Source organism: Coturnix japonica, chromosome 1, assembly GCF_054131305.1.
Source record: "Coturnix japonica strain WE chromosome 1, WE-NBRP24, whole genome shotgun sequence".
Classification (NCBI taxonomy): Eukaryota; Metazoa; Chordata; class Aves; order Galliformes; family Phasianidae; genus Coturnix; species Coturnix japonica.
In genome coordinates, this window is record NC_140663.1 from 105,611,518 (window position 1) to 105,629,585 (window position 18,068).

The 18,068-nt window shown below is 41.2% G+C and overlaps 1 protein-coding gene across 42 annotated transcripts in view; it reads left to right on the forward strand.

Moving 5' to 3' along the window:
• The window catches only part of DMD (dystrophin), a 1,121,556-nt gene that overhangs the window by 1,041,040 nt on the left and 62,448 nt on the right, over positions 1 to 18,068 (forward strand). For all 42 annotated transcript variants that reach the window (XM_085549559.1, XM_085549432.1, XM_085549489.1 and 39 more), the window contains 2 exons: positions 4,097 to 4,158; positions 16,020 to 16,094. In XM_085549559.1, coding sequence (XP_085405685.1) covers positions 4,097 to 4,158; positions 16,020 to 16,094 — 137 coding nt within the window. The remainder of the gene's footprint in view (positions 1 to 4,096; positions 4,159 to 16,019; positions 16,095 to 18,068) is intronic.

Below are 18,068 nucleotides of genomic sequence, written 5' to 3' on the forward strand. Positions count from 1 at the left end.
CTGTATCGTGTTTATTTTGGCTTTTTGACAGCAGTCATACGGTGGTTGTAATAACCTTTTATTCATCTTAAAGCCAAAAGGTGAGAGGTATTACAGACTGCAGTGTTTGAAAGTGGATTATTCATTGCTTTATAAGACGGTACTTTAATTGCAGCTTATTATTAAGTGTATGTAAGTATCTGTTTATTGCCACCTGATGAAATTTCTTATTCTGTGAACATCTGCACGCTTGCATCTCGTTTATGTTCCGCTTTCAAATAAATACGTCAGCAACAGAAGAAGCACAGCAGGAGTTTAGAAAGGGCTGCACAGTTCAGTTTGAAGTTCCAGACTCCGGAACTTTGCAATGAATAAACAAGAGCACCTGAATCTTACATATATGCAAAAAGAAGGAGTGCAATCAGGATGAGTTAAAGAGATTTGTGAGTGTTTGGGTACAACCTTTGCGGGGATGTTTTAGCGCTGGTGCAACATTGTTCTCTACTCCCCCCCGCTGCTGGCGTTGCTTAGTGGTAATGTAAAATGTGGGAAGAGAAAATAACTGTGTTTTGTTTCAACTGATCAAGTTGTAGCAAGAGAATGGTAATTCAGTTCTTGTGCCATTTGGACTATCGTCTCTCGGTTTCAGGTTTGCAGTCCTGTGTGCTGTTAGCTCTCCCGACAATGACAAGAGATGAATGTCTGTGCTTTTTGCAAGAACAGAGGGGTTATGCGGGCACAGTGTGACAGAATTGCCCACGTAAAAATTATCCTTGCTAATATGATGTAATTAGCTTTTAATGAAGCGGTCCTGCTGCTCCCAAAGGATGTGTTAAGTGAGGACTGTGCTTTCATCCCCCTGACCTATTGGTGTATTTAGTGTGCCAGTCACACCAGCACCTATGTGTCACCATTATCCAGCACTGCTCCTCTCATTTTCAGGCCCACTTTTAATTTCCTTTTCACCTTTGCAGCTTAAGTCAGATGGGAAAGAGGAGAACAAGCCCCATGAGCCCTCACTTGGGCATGTCTCACCAGGCTCCAGCTATTGCTAGTCAGAGGGCTCGTGCTTCCCATGTCTGCCTGCATCCCCCTGACTCGCATGCTGCAAAGAGCCCTGCTCACCAGAGTTTGAAACTCTGGCAGACCTTGTGCTGCAGCTCTATTAAGGATGCTACAGCGTTCCCAGGCACGGTGGAGGCTGCAGGAACTGCTGAGCTGGCGCTTCCCTTAGGGCAGGCAGAGCCTCCCCCTGGCTGGCCCCTAGCTCATGGTCAGATGGCCTTTGGAAACAGTGGAAAGGCTCATAGAGAGCAGGAGGGCTGCAGTCTCACCTTCCTCCTGCTTCCTGTGGGAGTGAAGTAGCTGCGGCCCTCCTGCCTCCTATGTGTCTGGGGCATTGCCCTGCCTCTTCACCTGCTCCAGCACCAGGCCTCAGCTCTCTTCTGGGAAGGACACCGGAACGAAGGGAGGGAGCACTGGAGAAAGGCATCCACCCCACCAGCTCAGCCCTTGGGACGTGTGGGTGAAGTGAGTGAAACTGCTCATTGCAAAATGGGCATCCCTGGGTGAATTATTTTAGGCAGTCGTGATGTAAGAGCATGCTGTGTAGTCGTTTGAGGTACCTGGCAGTAAAAATGTATGAAAACAGTCCAATGTTTCTTTGGCAATGGCAATTTTATTTACAGTGTCTTCGGTAGATCAGCTATGTATTTTACGGATGGTTAATAAGTGACCTAAGCTTACGCCACACGCATTAAATTCCCTGATATCTGATACAGCTTTACCACAAAAACAAAAATACCAACGATATCCTGTCCACATGGTGTTGATGAGTGATTAACCATAACAGTTTTTGCATCTTAAATGGCTCTCTTGTACTTCTATTCTACACAGGCAGTAGGATTCTGGGTGCTGTATAGGAACATCATTGCCACAAGCTCAATGGCTTTATAATACTGTAATGGGGAATCAGTGCCTTTGAAAGCTCCCAGACCAATAGCTGTATATCCCCAAATGGCCTAGTTCATCCACAAAACAATCTGGAGCTGCCAAACTAAATTCACAGGGAAAATTAGGCAATTAGTTTCAGAGCTTTCTTGCAACTGCATGCCTAAGTTCTTAGTTTCTTCTTTGCTACATGCTTTGTCACAGAAGCCAAGGATACACTTGCTGTTGGGATATCTCAGAAGCACTGCGCATGGCATTTGAGATAATAAGGAGGTGTGGAAAACCACCATCCCCAGAGTCCCTGGGTTGTTGCCCTGAGCCAGCTCCCCTGCACAAGGAGCGCCTGTATGCAGCTCTGAGCTCAGTCCTGCAGCACTCCCCGGCTGGGCCCGCCAGGCTGCTGCCAGGGAACTGCTGGTCTGGAACGAACACTGAGAACTAGCAAACAGCAGGCACAGCTCTGCAGGCTTGAGTGTTGGTTTGCTGCTGTTGCCTGCTTACCTGAATTGTGAGTTCTCTCTCTTAACGCAGTTATTTGGTAGTAAATACATCCTGTTGTTCTTTTCCTTTGGGTTGCTATCGTACAAGCAGGAGTCAGATTTTGGGAGGATTCAGTGTGTAAATGAAAATTTTTCTTCCAAAATGCACTTTAGCAGAATGTGCAGCACACTGCTGGTACTGCAGAACTTCCTTGTAGCAGGAGTCTTAAAAAATTTGGGATCGTGGGTGCGGTGTTTTCATGTAAGCAGCCCTGTATCTGTGGTCATCAAACTGTAAGGTCAGGTGACCAAAGGCAATAGCAGTATTTGTATTTTCCCAGAGCAAAGACCAGGACGGCTGCTGCGGCTCTGATGTCCTCGCCCCTTTCTCACTACATTCAGCCACTGCAGGAATTAGGAAAGAGGGGGATGCTGAGACTGATGAGTTGAGGTTTCCTTAACATCTTGTGCTCAGCTCAGGAAGTGCCGTTCCTGCATTTTTGCTTATGCTTACTCCTTTCATTCTTCCTTGTAATTTTAGAGGAAAATGTGGGGATATTACACACAGAATGTACAGATGTTGCTGGGCCAGTGAAGTATTCACATGGATCAAGTAAATAGCTTGTCTTCTAAGGTCAATATGAAATCCTGCTAAGAAAACACTATTCTCTTCCCTTGCAGCAGTGGTGGTGCTAAAGTGTTACATGGAGAGCTGCATCCCTAGGGTGTGTCTGCAGAGGTGCACTTGGGTTCACCACTTGCCCCCTTGCTCTCTGTAGCATCAGCTTTACACGCACTGTTTGCTGTACAGTGGCACTCAGTTTGCTTGTTGGGTTGCAATTCAGTCTTTTGGAGCTGAAAGGTGTGTGCTTCCAGGATAACTAAGCACTGTGGATCAGACCCCTCTCTTCTGTGTCTGTACTTCCAAACACTGTATGTGTGTTGGACCCAGGATGTCTGTTCTTTAAGTCCAAGAACTGCAAATGTGGTTGCTAGCAACTGTACATTTCAGAGTTTTCTTTAAGTGTAGTGATGGTTGTCTCTCAGTTGAGCTGAATTCTGTGTGACCAGGACTTCACTGGCTATAGAATAGATAAGGAGAATTTTCTTTCAAGTTTCCAATGTTAATGTGGAAATAAGATTGCATTAGCCACACTGTCATTAAAAAAATCTTAAGATGTGTAGCCTTGGGAGATGTGAGTTGCTACTGCACTTGCTAACACTTCACTTAGTTGGTTCTCTCACACTGCATGTCTTTTGGCAGCATTCTGCTGTAAAGCTGAAGGCTGTGAGCTTCTGTGCAGTGATGGGCCCATTTACATTCTAGTCATAGTGCAGGGTTTCGTAACCCCATTTGGGTTTTTCCTGGCTTCCGTATAGCTCTGCCTCCTGAAACTTCACAGAGACCCTAGGATAAGAGAAACAACCCAAATCACCGTATTGCCTGAATGCTCACTGTCTTTGTAATATTAGCAGAACTTTTAATTTTGCTTCTTGAGCCCATGCCTAAATACAGCAGTCCAAATGGACATCTGGTGTTGAAAGAAGACGTGCCTGCTGCTACTTAGATTCCCTCCTGCAAGAGCTCAGGCTGCTGGCAGTGTTCTGGCACAGCACTGGGATGCACACTGTGTGAGGGAAGGGAAAGAGAAATTCCATTTTACTAACTTTTATGTTTTTTATTGTAGCCATGAGACGCAGACAACCTGCTGGGATCATCCCAAAATGACTGAGCTCTACCAGTCTTTAGGTAAGACATCCCTACCAGTTGTTGTTATTTTTTCCCAATCAGAGGAATTATTAAGACAAAGATTTCAAGAAGTAGTGAACCAAAATCAATTTAAAGCAAGAAGCTGTGGTGTTACTGAGATTAATTTTTCCGCAAACAAGTGTGTAAGGTATAATGATTTATTTCAAACATCAAGTGGAAAAATTAATGTATCAGCGTGGTTGGAGTGTGCACTGTATTTACTAAGTAATTTTGCTGCTTTGTTGCGAACTTACTTAAAGACTACAATAGAAATGGATAAAGAAAAAGGAAAAAAAGAAGAAAGAAATCATGAATCTTTTCACTGTTTTACAAAAGGCAGATGAAAAATCAAACCAAGCTGCTGTTAATGTTGACTTCTGGATGGTAGAAAGCCAATGGAAGCAGTTTGACAAACTGCGTTGCCACTGCTTTATTTTTAAAACACTCAATACTCAGAACGCATGGCAGCTGTCATGATGGCATTTTGAATACCCAAATTGCACACTTATTATGACTTCAGATGTGCCTCCCTGGTGGGCTTTTGTGTTGGGTCTTTCTGTTTGATTTCAAAAAATTCATAGCAGCTTTGGATTTTAGCAACAGAAGCACATCGATGAGATACAGTAGGTCGATCTATGCTATAGTATAGGCTGCTTGGCAGACCATTTAATAGCTAACTATTTGCTTTTAATGGTCCTGTTAATAAGTAATGGAGGGTATAATAAAAATTAAGCTATTTCTCTAAAAGAAATATCAATCAATATGCTGCATTCAAGGAGGAGGTTATGTCTGTATAGTGCAAGTACATGAACTGGCTTTTAAACAAGCCAGCTTTAGTACTAAGGCACTCAAGTCTAGCATTCAGTGCAGGTTTATTTACTGTGGTGAAAAATAGCTTAAATTATCTTCTGCTTAACTCTATGCTGGCATAATTAGACTGTTTTCAGTAGATAAACTGGTGTATTTCAGGCTAACTCAGGTATCTCTGCAGTGCTCAGATGTGAAAGTATACCCAAGCTATTTTAGAAACACAATATGATAAAGTGGAATGAAAGTGTGAATGTTTTTTCCTTGTAATATTAACACTGTGGCAGCAATTTGTTTAAAAATTAACCAGAAGACAGCTCTGTATATCAAAAAGGGATAGAAGACGTGTTAAATTCAGGCTAACAAAATGCAAAAGCAGACGAGTGTTGACTTGCTATTTAATTATAACATATAGCCCTTTTTGCCTCTCTTATTATTCTGCTCTGGAAGTGAGGTGTTTAAAGGATTCAGGACAAATAGCAATTGTGCGTGCCGACATCTCTTTAATACAGGTAGATCCTCAAACAGTTGCCTGTTAATTGAACCGCACTCCAAACTCTGTAGCTCACTTTGATCCAGAGATAACATGATATTTCTGATACCGTTGCTGGTCAGACCTGAAGTCCTGTTGAAACTACTTTTCTTCTGGGATTTCTTTCTGGTATTTCAACTGCAGTAGTCTGGAATAATCAAGAAGTCAAGAGGTAGCTCTGTGCGAAGGGAAGAAGTCTCCTGGTGGGTTCAGGTCAACAGTTCAAATGATGTGTGACTGTTGAAGTCAGGTTGCATTTAGTTTAACTGAGATTTTATCACTGTAAGTATCACCTGGATGTCAAGATTTGAAGACATCCTCACTGCTTATAGCATAAAGAAGGGACGTGTTTAGGCAGATTTTGTCTTCTTTTTTTTTCTTTTAAAAGCCTTCTGTTTTCAAGAGAAAGTAATGTCCACCCGGGCATTATTCTTTGTGGCTGATCTTTCTGAGCTGGGACCAAGTGCTTATTAATATGGAAGCAGCACTGTTTTTTAGCATAGCATGTGCAATAGGCATTTCTATTACTAAACTTAAGTGTTTGTACATGTGTAGAAAACAGGTTAAACAAACTGATACTTCGTGCACTGCCACATAGTATAAAGCTTTGAAAAAGGTGCGACTGAATAACCTACCATTTTATTTTATTTTATTTTTGAATTGGGTATATTCATCATTGCCTAACTCTCATATAAATTGCATAATACAAGCATAACCCGTTTAGTCTTGAATGGAAGCCTTGATGTGTTTTCAGTGCTTTTCTTTGCCTCGGGTCAAAACGGTAATAATGGGATGTTTCAAGTCTTTTCAGACTGTTCAGTAATACTTTATCTGAAAAGATATTATTAAAGTCGATTTTGTATTGCATACTCATTAGATCCTATTATTTTTCCCCACAGTAGGATCCAAATTTTGCTTCTTATTCATGTGGAGAAGCCAGGAAGGAGCTTAGTATATATGCATTTTAAAAATCTGGTAGAAAACATGAATTGTACGATCCAGGTAAATGCAAAACAGTGAGATCAGATACATCAATGCTGTCAAGAATGTTTATTTCCATTTTCCAGCTCCTACATTTAGCCCGTAGGGAGCAATTGAGTGATGAGATGGAGCTTTCTGTACATCCCAGGTACTGACGGATTTGTTGCCTTTCTGTAAATTCACCACGCTTTAATTGATTCCAGTGTATTGTAATTTCCTGGGGGATCTTTGTGTCTAATTTAAATTCTTCCAAATTACTGAAAGCTTAATTTTATTTTATCTATTTATTTATTTATTTTTTGTAAGAAAACGAGGAAGTCGCAACTAGGAGCAAGACAAGTCTTTTGGTAAAAGGAGAAATAATGTTCGTTTTATTCTTCACGTATATCCACCTCACACACCTACAAATTGCCGCAGCACATTCTGCTGGAATGGATGAAATCCAAGCTTCAAACTTATTTTCCTCAGCTTTGTTTTTAGGGGTTCGGATATTTGTTAAAATGAAGGTAAATTGCTGTACCTGATTGGGTTGTCTGTCCAGCAGTCCTGTATCCTGTCTCAGGTACGGTCTGCGTCAGAGAAAGCAGAAAGAGGCTGCAGGAAGAAATTATAAGCTAACCTGCCCACAAAGGAAGGTATCTCTAATTCTCTTTGCACTCATTTGCTGAAACAAGGCCATTTATAAAGATACTTTTAATAACTGTAAAATACTTCATTTGAGAGTTAGTGTGCGTATCAGAAATTCTTACCTGGCTGTTCCTTCAACATAAGCTCTTCCTTTTAAGAAGCTGAAGTGCTTGCTCTGGACTGCTTCTCTTTATTATTTCAACAACGTAGCAATTTTGTCAGTTTTAATGAAGCATCTATTGCTGACTCAAGTTTGGCAATTTCACTCTTCATTTAAAGTTATGGTTACTTAAAGTTACATAACGAACCGTCAATATTAAATGACATAATTGTTGTTTAATGGTCAAATGGAAGTGGCGATAGGTAATTGCAGTGATGACCTTAGCTGTATCATTTAATTTATCTACCAGATGTTGATGCAGATTGACTAGTTATGCAAATGAAGAACATGGTGAAAAAACAAACGCTGAAATAGGAGAGATAGTAAAACTCAGTGATGCGTGACACTCCAAGTCTCAGCTGCTGATAGTTGCCCCCCAGTTTGTGCAAGGCTGTTACGAACCACTCCCCTTTTCTCTTCTAACTTCCTTCTGGAAGTCTTCAAAGTACCCAGAACTGCTCTGGCTGCTTTTCTTTCCAAGAGCAATTCCCCTGCAGCGGGTCTTCTTTCTACACTGTTCTTTTACAGCCCCCTTACAAATTTTCTCATCCTTCATGATGGCTCCAGGGCATCACTGAAATGAGAATTTGCATGATTTTGTTGTCCTAGAGAATTCAAGGACCTTTGAGACGAGAAGAACAGAAATCAAAGTAGACTGCCAATGCTTTTTTTTTTTTTTAATTCTTTTTGAGTTTATCTTCTAAGGGTGAAGATTTAATTGCAGACAGCTTAGCTGTGAATGATAGCATTTTGCCTTTAAGCTGAGAGTGACTAAACTTTGTAGCGGTGGCCCAGGAGAGCTTGGTCTGCTATACCATACTGTTAGCATCCCCTTCCTCCAGCCCCCCTATGGGATGACAGGATGAGTTTCCTCAGTGTCTCTGCAAGCAGTAATTGCAATAGCAGGATGCAGTCAGGATGCATCTGTTTCTCTCTCCTAACTCCCCAGGGTAAGACAAGAAGGGTGGAAAAAAATCCACCCACACCCTTGCAGACTCCAGTGCACTGCAGCTAGTGACAGCTTTCCATTTAATTTGGAGTGTGAGGGAGGCCATTCTCCGTGGTGTATTTGGAAGAAGTGTCTCATTTGCTTAACGTAAGGTGAGAGAATGCTGGGAGGTACTTCTAAACCTTCAGCCGAATTTCAGCAGGAGCTGCTGTGTTGATCTTGTGACTGGCTACTCAGTAGAGCAGGGTGAGCTACTAACAATCAGTGACCAAGGAAGATAAACATTTACTGCCCTTTTCAGTTCATGCATTTTTATTTGTCCTGCTGAAAAGCTGCCTGAAGAGGTTAAACTGCCTTTCTTTGCCATTAAAAAAGAAATCCTGTACTTATTTATCACAGAGCTCTTACACTGTGTGTTGCTTTTCTCTGAGGTTTTATTCATATTCAAATAATTGATTTGCATGTTTGCATTAAGAAGACATGCATGTCACAAATCAATTACATTATTTTACTGAAATCTTAAGAGATGGTACATACAATCTTCTTTAAAATGTTGTTTATCCACTGATACCACTGAAAGTTGTAATGTGCATAATATATTTTTTTTTCTTTTGGGAAAATAGGATTAATTGGGCTCTAACACCCTTGGGTAGTTGTCAGACCTAGAGTATGTCATCTTTGTAAAGTATGTGACAGTAATCTTTGCATACATGTAGTCAGTACACGTAGCTATGGCAGAGAAGCCATGATTTGCTGATGAGCTACCAGTGGTAGGGATCATTCTCTTTCAAGGACCTCATGTCTCTTGGCAATTAAGCCATAGGTATATTAGCAGTGAAGGAAGAAATGAAAGAGAGCAAGCAAAGTAATGTTCTGTTGTGGAACTGTTAGCCATATAGGAATGTTTTGCTCAAGAGTATTACCTTCTTGGCTTGCAAATGAATAACATTCCTTAATAATTTTGAAGCTGCTTGTTTGCTGTTTATTGATTTCATTATTTCACTAAGACTGCATCTCAGCTAGTGTACAGGAAGAATTGCTGACCTGACTCCAAACTGATTACATCCCAACTCCATAATGGAACTGAACATCATATCCTTCCTTACAGTTTTGATGAAGAAAAACCTTGACAAAATAAATATAAATTTCCAAAGGCCATGTCACCTGATCATGTAATTGGGAAGCTGACTCATGCTGTGATGTTCATCCTCTTCTTGGTGGATGCAGTCAGTACCACTTCAGTGCCATGAGTGCCTTCCACTTATTAATTTGCAGACACATTGTTGAACACTCTACTTTGTGGAGTGTTTATAATGCATCCTGCCCTGTGACTTCATGGACAGTGGTTAAGCTGCATGTCTGTATATATAACAGCACTGCTTACTGTTACTTATCCTCGAAGCAGTGTAAGTGATAGCATTAATTATTGTCATAATGAGTCAATGGCTAGAACTCAAATGGTATTAAGCAGTGTTTCTTTGATTAATTTCTTTCCTTTATCCATTTGTCTTGCCTACATTTTTAAATCACAATTCCTACAGAGGCAATGTATGTCATTGTAAGCATCACTATAAGATTTATATAGGAGTTTTGGGCAGCAGGAAGATAATCAGCACTCTAATTAACTGGTCAGAGAATCACAGCCGTATTGAATTGGTGTAAGATGAACCTTCCTGGAAAGTCAGGGTGCTATTACATACAGTCCAATGAAAAATCTGTAGGTATAGTGTCTGGTGGTTGGATTAGAATCCAATAAGGATTGTAGTGTAAACTGTTGTTAAGTTTGCTAGGTCTACATTGTCAGAGACAACAATGACATGTAATTAATTCTAAAAATAGTTTATCCAGTGCTAGCATTTTATTTATAAACAGCTGTTTGAGTATGTCACAGGCTATGGTGAAATACTGCTTTCACAGTGTATCGATGCAGGTTCACATTTTTTTCCTTGCAAACATGTGAGATCAAAACAAAAACCCTGTAAATCTTGCCAAATTAAGATTAGGATTTGATGAGTGTGGCCGAATGAGGATATGACTTGATGAGGTCTAATTTATTTCAGTGAAGTTAGTTGTTCACTTAACAAATTTCACTCTTGAGATGGTGGTTATCACCTGAAGCATGTAACTTCTTTTGTCAGTTTGGTGACATCCAGGCAGTGAAAAACTCACTGTTCATAAAATCAAATGAAATGACTGTGCTGTTCAGTTGAAAATCAATAAAAAGTGAGTGTAATAATGTTCACAGTGATAAAGAAAAGTGATCCCCCCCTGAACTAAAAAGAAGATGGCGTCTAGGTAGAAAAGACTTCAGAGGTGTGTTGTGTGTGTGTGAGACAAATTATTATCACCTGCCTCTGGCAGGAGATAGTCTGGCCTGTCCCAGAGCTTTTAAACATTGTCAGATTAGCTGTGTCAGAGGGCAGTACGTGGTCAAATGAAACATCCCAGTCATTCAGCACTGGTGGCAGCTGGAGCTACTGTAACGTGATTTGTCCTTTTAAGAATATCCATGGAAAGCAATTCACTTAAAACACGTTACTTAAGATGTATCATAATCAAAGTGGATGTCTTTCCAAACTAAACATCCCTTATTAAATATGGTCTTTTTAAAAAACTCACCGTTCTTCAATTTTTTATTAATTTTAAATGCTTGTTATCCCATTTCACATGATAAAAGGATCAAGAAAATAAGGATTTGTTTTTACTGCTAATACTATATTAACGTCCCAATGTTTAATCTGGAATTTTGCATGGATGAATTAAAAACAAGGTTCTGCGACATCTTATTTGTTGATACTGTGTCAGTAGCAAGTGGAATGCTCCGGCAGGTGGTTCAAATTTATGATGCAAATCACGGACCACTTCTCAACTGAGTGATTTTTACCTGATTAGCCACTGTGAAAAAGGATCTGCTGTATGTAATTACTGCTGTTTTTCAATTCTGTAGAAGTACAGTCTTGAAAAATGTGTTGATGATGCTGTTTTAGCTCTTTTGAGGAAAAGCGTAGCCTTATTGTTTTGAGATTTCTCTCAACTTGCAGAATTATGCAGAAGAGGTTAATTGGATAAGATTAATTGGATTTAATTGTCTGATTGTTTTTCAACAATAGTTCTGATTTTAGTTCTTCCTACCAACAATTTGAGGTCTTTTTTATTTTTTTTTTCTTAAATTTGCTTGTGTAAGGAGCACTAGTTCTTGTGGAATAATAACTCATAGGCACTTCATGGTGCCTGGTGGAGGAAATCAGTTTTCTAGACACTTTTCTCCCCACCGCATTAGATGCTGCAAAACAAGTGGAGTAGCTTGACCTGTCTATAATGAGAAGAAGAAAGCAGCAAAAGTAGATTTCTTAATTTCAAGGGTCATTTATACCTTAACGCTTGGAACCTTTTCAAAGAAGCGAGATGGGTGCGTTAGGAGCTGAGAAAGATCTTGCAGCGAACTTACTACTGTCTAGGTGAGAATTGTTCGTTGCTGCTGAGGCCTCAGCATTTGCCTTGTCTTACAGGTCTTCTGCAGCGTAATCTTCTATCTTCTTCCCCATAAGCATTTATACTCCCTTGAACAGAGAGTTTGTTCATGGCTGAGTGGTATTGAGCCACTTTTCCTCGTCCCTCCTGGGCATAAATACTACTGTCACTAAATACTACAGTGCGACCTTTTCCTTGGTCTGTTTGTTTCTAGGGGGCAGGTGACCTTTTCCACTACATGATTATTTCAGAATACAAAAGCAGATCATGCTCTTGAGCATCGACATTTTTTTTGATGTGTGAAAGTTACCTTTCAAGCAATGAAGACTAGGGCTGGAGTTGCAGTATTGTAAAACAACCTGCAAAAGTACTCTGAGGGCTTTTCCGACCTCTGATCACTTCATTTGGAATATGAGATTGTGCGTACTTCCTATGTGTTGGAGGAAAGGCTGGAAAAAAGCGTATTTGTTATGTTTAGCTTTTCTACCTGCCCAGAGGTGGCAAAAGCTTGCTGGATTCAATACTTACTGGCTCCTAACATTTTGCTAGTCTGTTTGGGAGTGGAAAACATCCAATATTTTTTTTTCCCTTGGGACCCAGGAAGGAAAAAAAACACAGGAAAGGATGAGCTGCTAATGTTTTTATAAAACCTTGGAAGATTGCTGTTGCTTGTGCCTCATTCCTCCCTCCTCCACGCGTTCCCAGCAGTTATGTCTGGCTGGTAGCCAAGCGGTGCCTTATGCTGCCTTACTCTAGGTTTCCTTCATTGCTGTTAATGGTGACGTTACAACTAACGATAGCAAGCAGAGCTACCAAGCCTCATTGCTTGGCAGTCTGATGTTGTACATTTCATTTAACTGGAGTCATACACCAGCAAGGAAAGCATATCGATCCCGATTAGAGGAGAGCTGGGTTTCCCCTCTCTGTTCCATGAAGCAGTGCATTCTTCCCAGCAGTAGCTTGGGTAGCGAAAAAGCACCACCAGCAGTTTCATAGGAATACAGCTTTAAAATAAACAAACAAACAAACAAACAAACAAACTCTCTGTCTGTCTTCATAGGAGAGATACACCAGCAATCAGATCACCCTCATGGCCCTCTTTCTAATTTGCTCCAACAGGTCCAAATCCGTATGTTGGGATCCTGGAGCTGTTAGCAGTACTCCAGTTGTAGTCTCACTCTCAGGGCAGAGTAGTGCAGGAGAACCACCTCCTTCAACAGGCTGCTTTTTTTGATGCAGCCTAGGATATGTTTGGCTTTCTGGGCAGCAGTGCTGCTCATGCTGCGCTTCTTGTCAGCCAGTATTCCCAAGTCCTTCTCCTCAGGGCAGCTTTCAGTTTGTTTTCCAGTCAGTCTGTGCTTGGGACTGCCCTGACTTGGGTACAGGGCACTGGGCTTAGCCTTATTGAACTTCCTGAGGTTCACTGTTAGGTGCTGGCCCTTCCTCACTATCAGGGCTAGCCACCTCTGCTTTGATTAATCACCAAGATGATGAAGGAACTGGAGTACCTCTCCTGTGAAGAGAGGCTTAATGACCTGGGACTGCTCAGCCTGTGAGTAAATATCTGAAGGGAGAGAGCAATGAAGACAAAATGAAGCTCTCTTTGGTGGTGTCCAGTGCCAGGACAAGAACAGACATCTGAGCATCAGGGCGCACTTCTGTGCTATGCAGGTGATGGAGCACTGGCACAGATTGCCCAGAGATGTTTTACAGTCTCCTTGGAGATTTGCAGAGAACACCTGAATGTGTTGCCAGGCAGCCTGCTTTGGATGGCCCTACTGAAGCAAGGATTGGACCAGGTGACCTTCAGAGTTACCTTCCAACCCCAGCCATGCTGTGATTCCGTGACCATTCACTGTATTGCCCTCTCCAAGGATCAATCTTCCTTCATTTATGGACGAAGATTAAATGTCCTCATGTGTGGATAGCACCTTCTGCCTGATTAAGGTCTGCAGCATGTGTATATATTTGCTAATACTTTGAAAGATGTAAATAATAAGCAGAGAAGTTTTTTTCAGAATACACACTTAAAGTTTAGGGTAGATTTGTTCATTTTGTCATAGTCTAGCATATATGAGCTTCCATCCCAGTTAATTTTGACCAGGCTTATTTTTAACAAGTAAAATTGCTGCAATTTGGGAATTTTTTGTTTCTTTTCCAGAATGCAAGTGTAGCCTTACAACAAGAGTACAAAATGTAACTGAAGGCACAGTGTGTTTGCAAGGGACTGCTTTATTAATTTCCCTTAAAGACAAATTAAGTTGCTTTATTTAAATTGCACACTTTATTCCACACATTAAGGCTTCTGGACCTGTCAGGGTAATTGTGAGAGAGCGAGCTGGCAGGAACAGTGCCCAGGAGAACTACCCATTAAAAAGGTGTATGGAACTGTGCAAAGAAAAAGAAATGCTACACAAAGCTAAAAGTTCCCCTTCCGCTGCAAGATGTGTTTTAGAAGCACTTCCCAGCCTTTATTAAGGTATTAAAAATGACTGAATTATCAGACCTCAAATTACTCATTTGGAATAGCTTAATTAAAATTTGTGTAATTGAGACTATATTCCCTCTGCTGCTTATACCTGCACAGCATTGTAAACGATGCTGGGATAGTTTTACCCAAACTACCCGATTGCAAACACCTTTACAGCACCTCAGTGCCGTTCTTGTAATTGCCCTGCTTTTTGTGATATTCTCTCCTCAAAGAGTTTGCAAGGCTTGGGGGTATCTTAGTGATTAAGCCAAAAGGACCTCTGTTCTGAGCCAATGTCATTGCTTTTTGCGTTCTTTTTGTATTTATAGAGGAGTTTACATTTTCAAAATGCTTCCTCATCGTTAACTCCGTAGGCCCAGGGGTTTCATCAGCAATTATAAATTAAACCCACTCAGCAGCATGGCTGGGTGCTGAAACATATCAGCACACAGGGCCCGTGATGATGTGCGTAGGCCGTTAGGTGTCATGATGGTGCACTGGGAGCGGCCTGGAGTGCTGACAGGCTGGGTGGCTGTGCCCAGGGGGCAGCTGGGGCTGGGGGTGTTCTTGGCTGCCTTAGCTGAGGTTACCAGCTTGCAGCTGTATTTGGTTTAAGTGTCTGTTGATCTGCTCACCTGAACAAAAGCACTTTGCTGGAGTGGGGCACTTGCTTCCACACCTTGGGATTGCTCCTGAGTTGTGCAAGCAGTGGCCTACCTGTAGCATGGTGCTGGTGTGCTACTTGAAACTGAGCTGGCTGAGGCACCGGTAGGAATGCAGCTGTGCTAGCTCTGACCTCACTCTTAGTAAATTTATCTTCTGTCTTGTTATAAATGGGTTTACCCAAAGCTGCTTTCAGCAGTAGCCAGGGACCAGATCAGAGAACACGCATCATCCTCAGTCTGGTTCCACAGGCAGATGGAAGAGAAAGATGCAAATCCAGTTTCCTGGTCGGATTAGGTCCAAGATACATTTTCTTTGAAATCCCTCCTTTCTTTTCAGTCTTGTCTAGCATTTACTTCTTAAAGTGCTGAGCAGTTGCTGTATCTTGCTGGGAGCAAGTATTGAGCAATGTTCACGTAGCCTTGACCAAGCCTCCCCTGTGCCAGGAGATTTATCAGCTCAGCATACTTCTGATTGTGTACATGACCACCTTCTCTCTACAGTGTCCTGAAAACCCTTGGGCAAAAAGCTTCTTCTGAAACAAGGGCTCTTGCTGATGATCTGATTCTGTGAGCCGCATGAAGGGGTTGCAGTAAAACTGGACTCACTGGGCTGTCACTCACATTCTTCAACCTGCTTTCTGCAGTTTCCGAGCGGGTCACCGAAGTTCACCTTGCTGGCTCCCTGACAGGAGCAGTGTTCCTCTCAGGGCATGCTGTTTTCTGTTTAGGTTGGGAAGCACAAACGTTGCATTGTTTTTTAGAGTCTCAGCCATAGCTGAGAGCTGCCTGCATTTTCCTATGCAGGGCTCTTTGCTTCTCCCTGCCTTCAAACAATCTGGCCACATGCCTCAGACAGGGAAGGAGGCAGGAGATCTGGAGCCTTATCTCTTAAAGGCTGCGGTGTTTTCAGACAACCCTGCTGCAGTTGCTGGTGCTGTCCTTTCAAGTACTCTTTAAGTTCAGCACCTTTGAAAGAACAGAAGTAAGCCTCTAGGACTTGCTGATTTTCTTTTGAGAGATTGATTGCCGAAGTGTGAGTGTGTTTGCTCAGTGAAATATGGTTTCTAACATACCATTTTTTGCCTTGTTCTTTGAACCACAGATTGTAATGTTTGAGTTCAGGTGAACAACAACAGTATTAGTCTGGTTATTTCTAAGATACAAAGCTAATCTCTTTTTCTGATATTCTTCCTCAACAGCGGACCTGAACAATGTCAGGTTCTCAGCCTACAGAACTGCCATGAAGCTCCGCAGGCTGCAGAAGGCTCTGTGCTGTAAGTACCTGTCTGTGTGGCACCAGCTGCCAGAAAGACTTCAATACCAAGCCATGAATTTATTCGCAGCTCCCAGGAGTAGAAAAACACTCTCTCCACTCTCCCTGGGCACTCTCCAGTATATGGAAACTTCTCACCTAAGGCATCTCCTGCTGCCATTACTTTGCATCTTCCTCGCAAGCCAAAAGTGCAAGACACTTATGAGACAAAACAGTGGATCAGGAACAAAATAAACATTCCCTACATCCTTCACATCTTTTCACTTTAAGGCCTGTTATTTTCTCTTTGCTCATTACTAAAGGCACATCCCATGTCAGCCACATGCAGCTCAACATACAAGCAGGATTGTTCTGTAGTAAGAACGATGAGTGCCCAGAGGAAAAACTGTGCCAGAGCTGGAGTTGTTTAATAGTTTGTTAGTTTGAATTCTGAACCCTGGGGGGTTGCTGCCTTTCAATGAGATCATCACAATAAGCATTTAGCTTCATTTTGTCCCAGCATTTGGCTGGGTTCAGAAGTCTCTAGTCCTGCCATAATGACGTGCATGTATGGTCTGATACTGTAGTTCTTGCAACTGGTATATCATTTACTGCCTGTCACTTCAGTTACATTTCTTCTTCAGCTTCTTCTAATCCAATGGCTAAATAATTTGCTCATAGTTTTCTTAATAGACCAGTCAGTTACAAAAGCAAAGAGTTTGCTATGGAATACAGTTTAGAGGGTTATTAAAATATTTTAACATTGACTACATTTGGTATTTAATTACAGGGTTAAATTTCTGACACAGTTGCAAATGTCTCAACTGCTGATTTATCTCAAGTTTGGATTTGTGCTCACATGCTTTCTGGAACCGAGTCAAACCTCGAGGTTTTTGAGCATGTTTACTTTTAGACTTTTAAGGATGGGTGAATTCCACTAGTGAACAATCTCTAGATTTATTTAAATAAGTAAATTAAAAAACAAACAAATAAACAAAAGACACGACACAAAATTAAGCAGTGAAAATTCTTGTAATTAAAGATTTCAGCATGGATACTGTGACAAAGATTGAATTTTGATAGCTGACAATCAGAATTCCAAACATATATTCAGGACAATTGTGAAGATCTGGCATAAAGAAACTAGAACGATATGCAGTGAAAAGTATTCATAATGAGCGTGGCGCTGAAGTAATGAAGAAAATTCTTGAATTATGGGTTTCTCTAGCTGGCAGTGCACAAGTGTAGCAGGCAGGCTGAACGTGCAAAACTTTTGCATCCTGTTTTATCTGTAATTAGCTTTATTCTACCACTGAACAGTTCTCCACTTATCTTGTGCTTTACAGTGGGGAACTGTGATTATGCACTGAAATCAGTCTGTCTTTCCAGGTTACACTTAGGTAGGTTTTCTGAGAGTGGATGTTAGATCAGAAACATGCAGCGGCGCTTAAACTGAATACTTTAGCACATTCTTCACTCTTGTAACTAAGGAGAAGTATTTAAGGAATTTGGTTAACAGTCTTTGTTCTTGCAAATATTCTTGCTTGGAGACACTGTTCTTGTGTTTGTGTATTCAGTGCTTGCAGTGTCACTCGTGAACTCATTTTAATTAGATTTTTAAGAAGCTAATTACAAAATTCTTTTTCTGCAATTTGGCACCAGAAGAAATAGAGCACAGTGTTGGGTTTGGGGACTCCTACACGTAGCCCCAAATCCCTGAATTATTCCTGCAGTAGGTGCTACTCTGATCTCCCACTTTTTATTTCAGCTTTAAAATTGCAGGAGTTTGAAAACTAGCTACATACATGCATTCTTTTCTGCAAACTGCGTAAAAAGCAAAACAATGTTACCTTCTGAAGAGTGTTTTCAAACTTTGGAGTTGTGAGTACAGGAAAAATCCCTAGAAGTGAAAATGCAGCCCATATTTCTCAGAGTACAAACACTTTGAATCATGAACTGTATTTAGATTTGTGTTCAAAAATAACTTCAGTTTGCA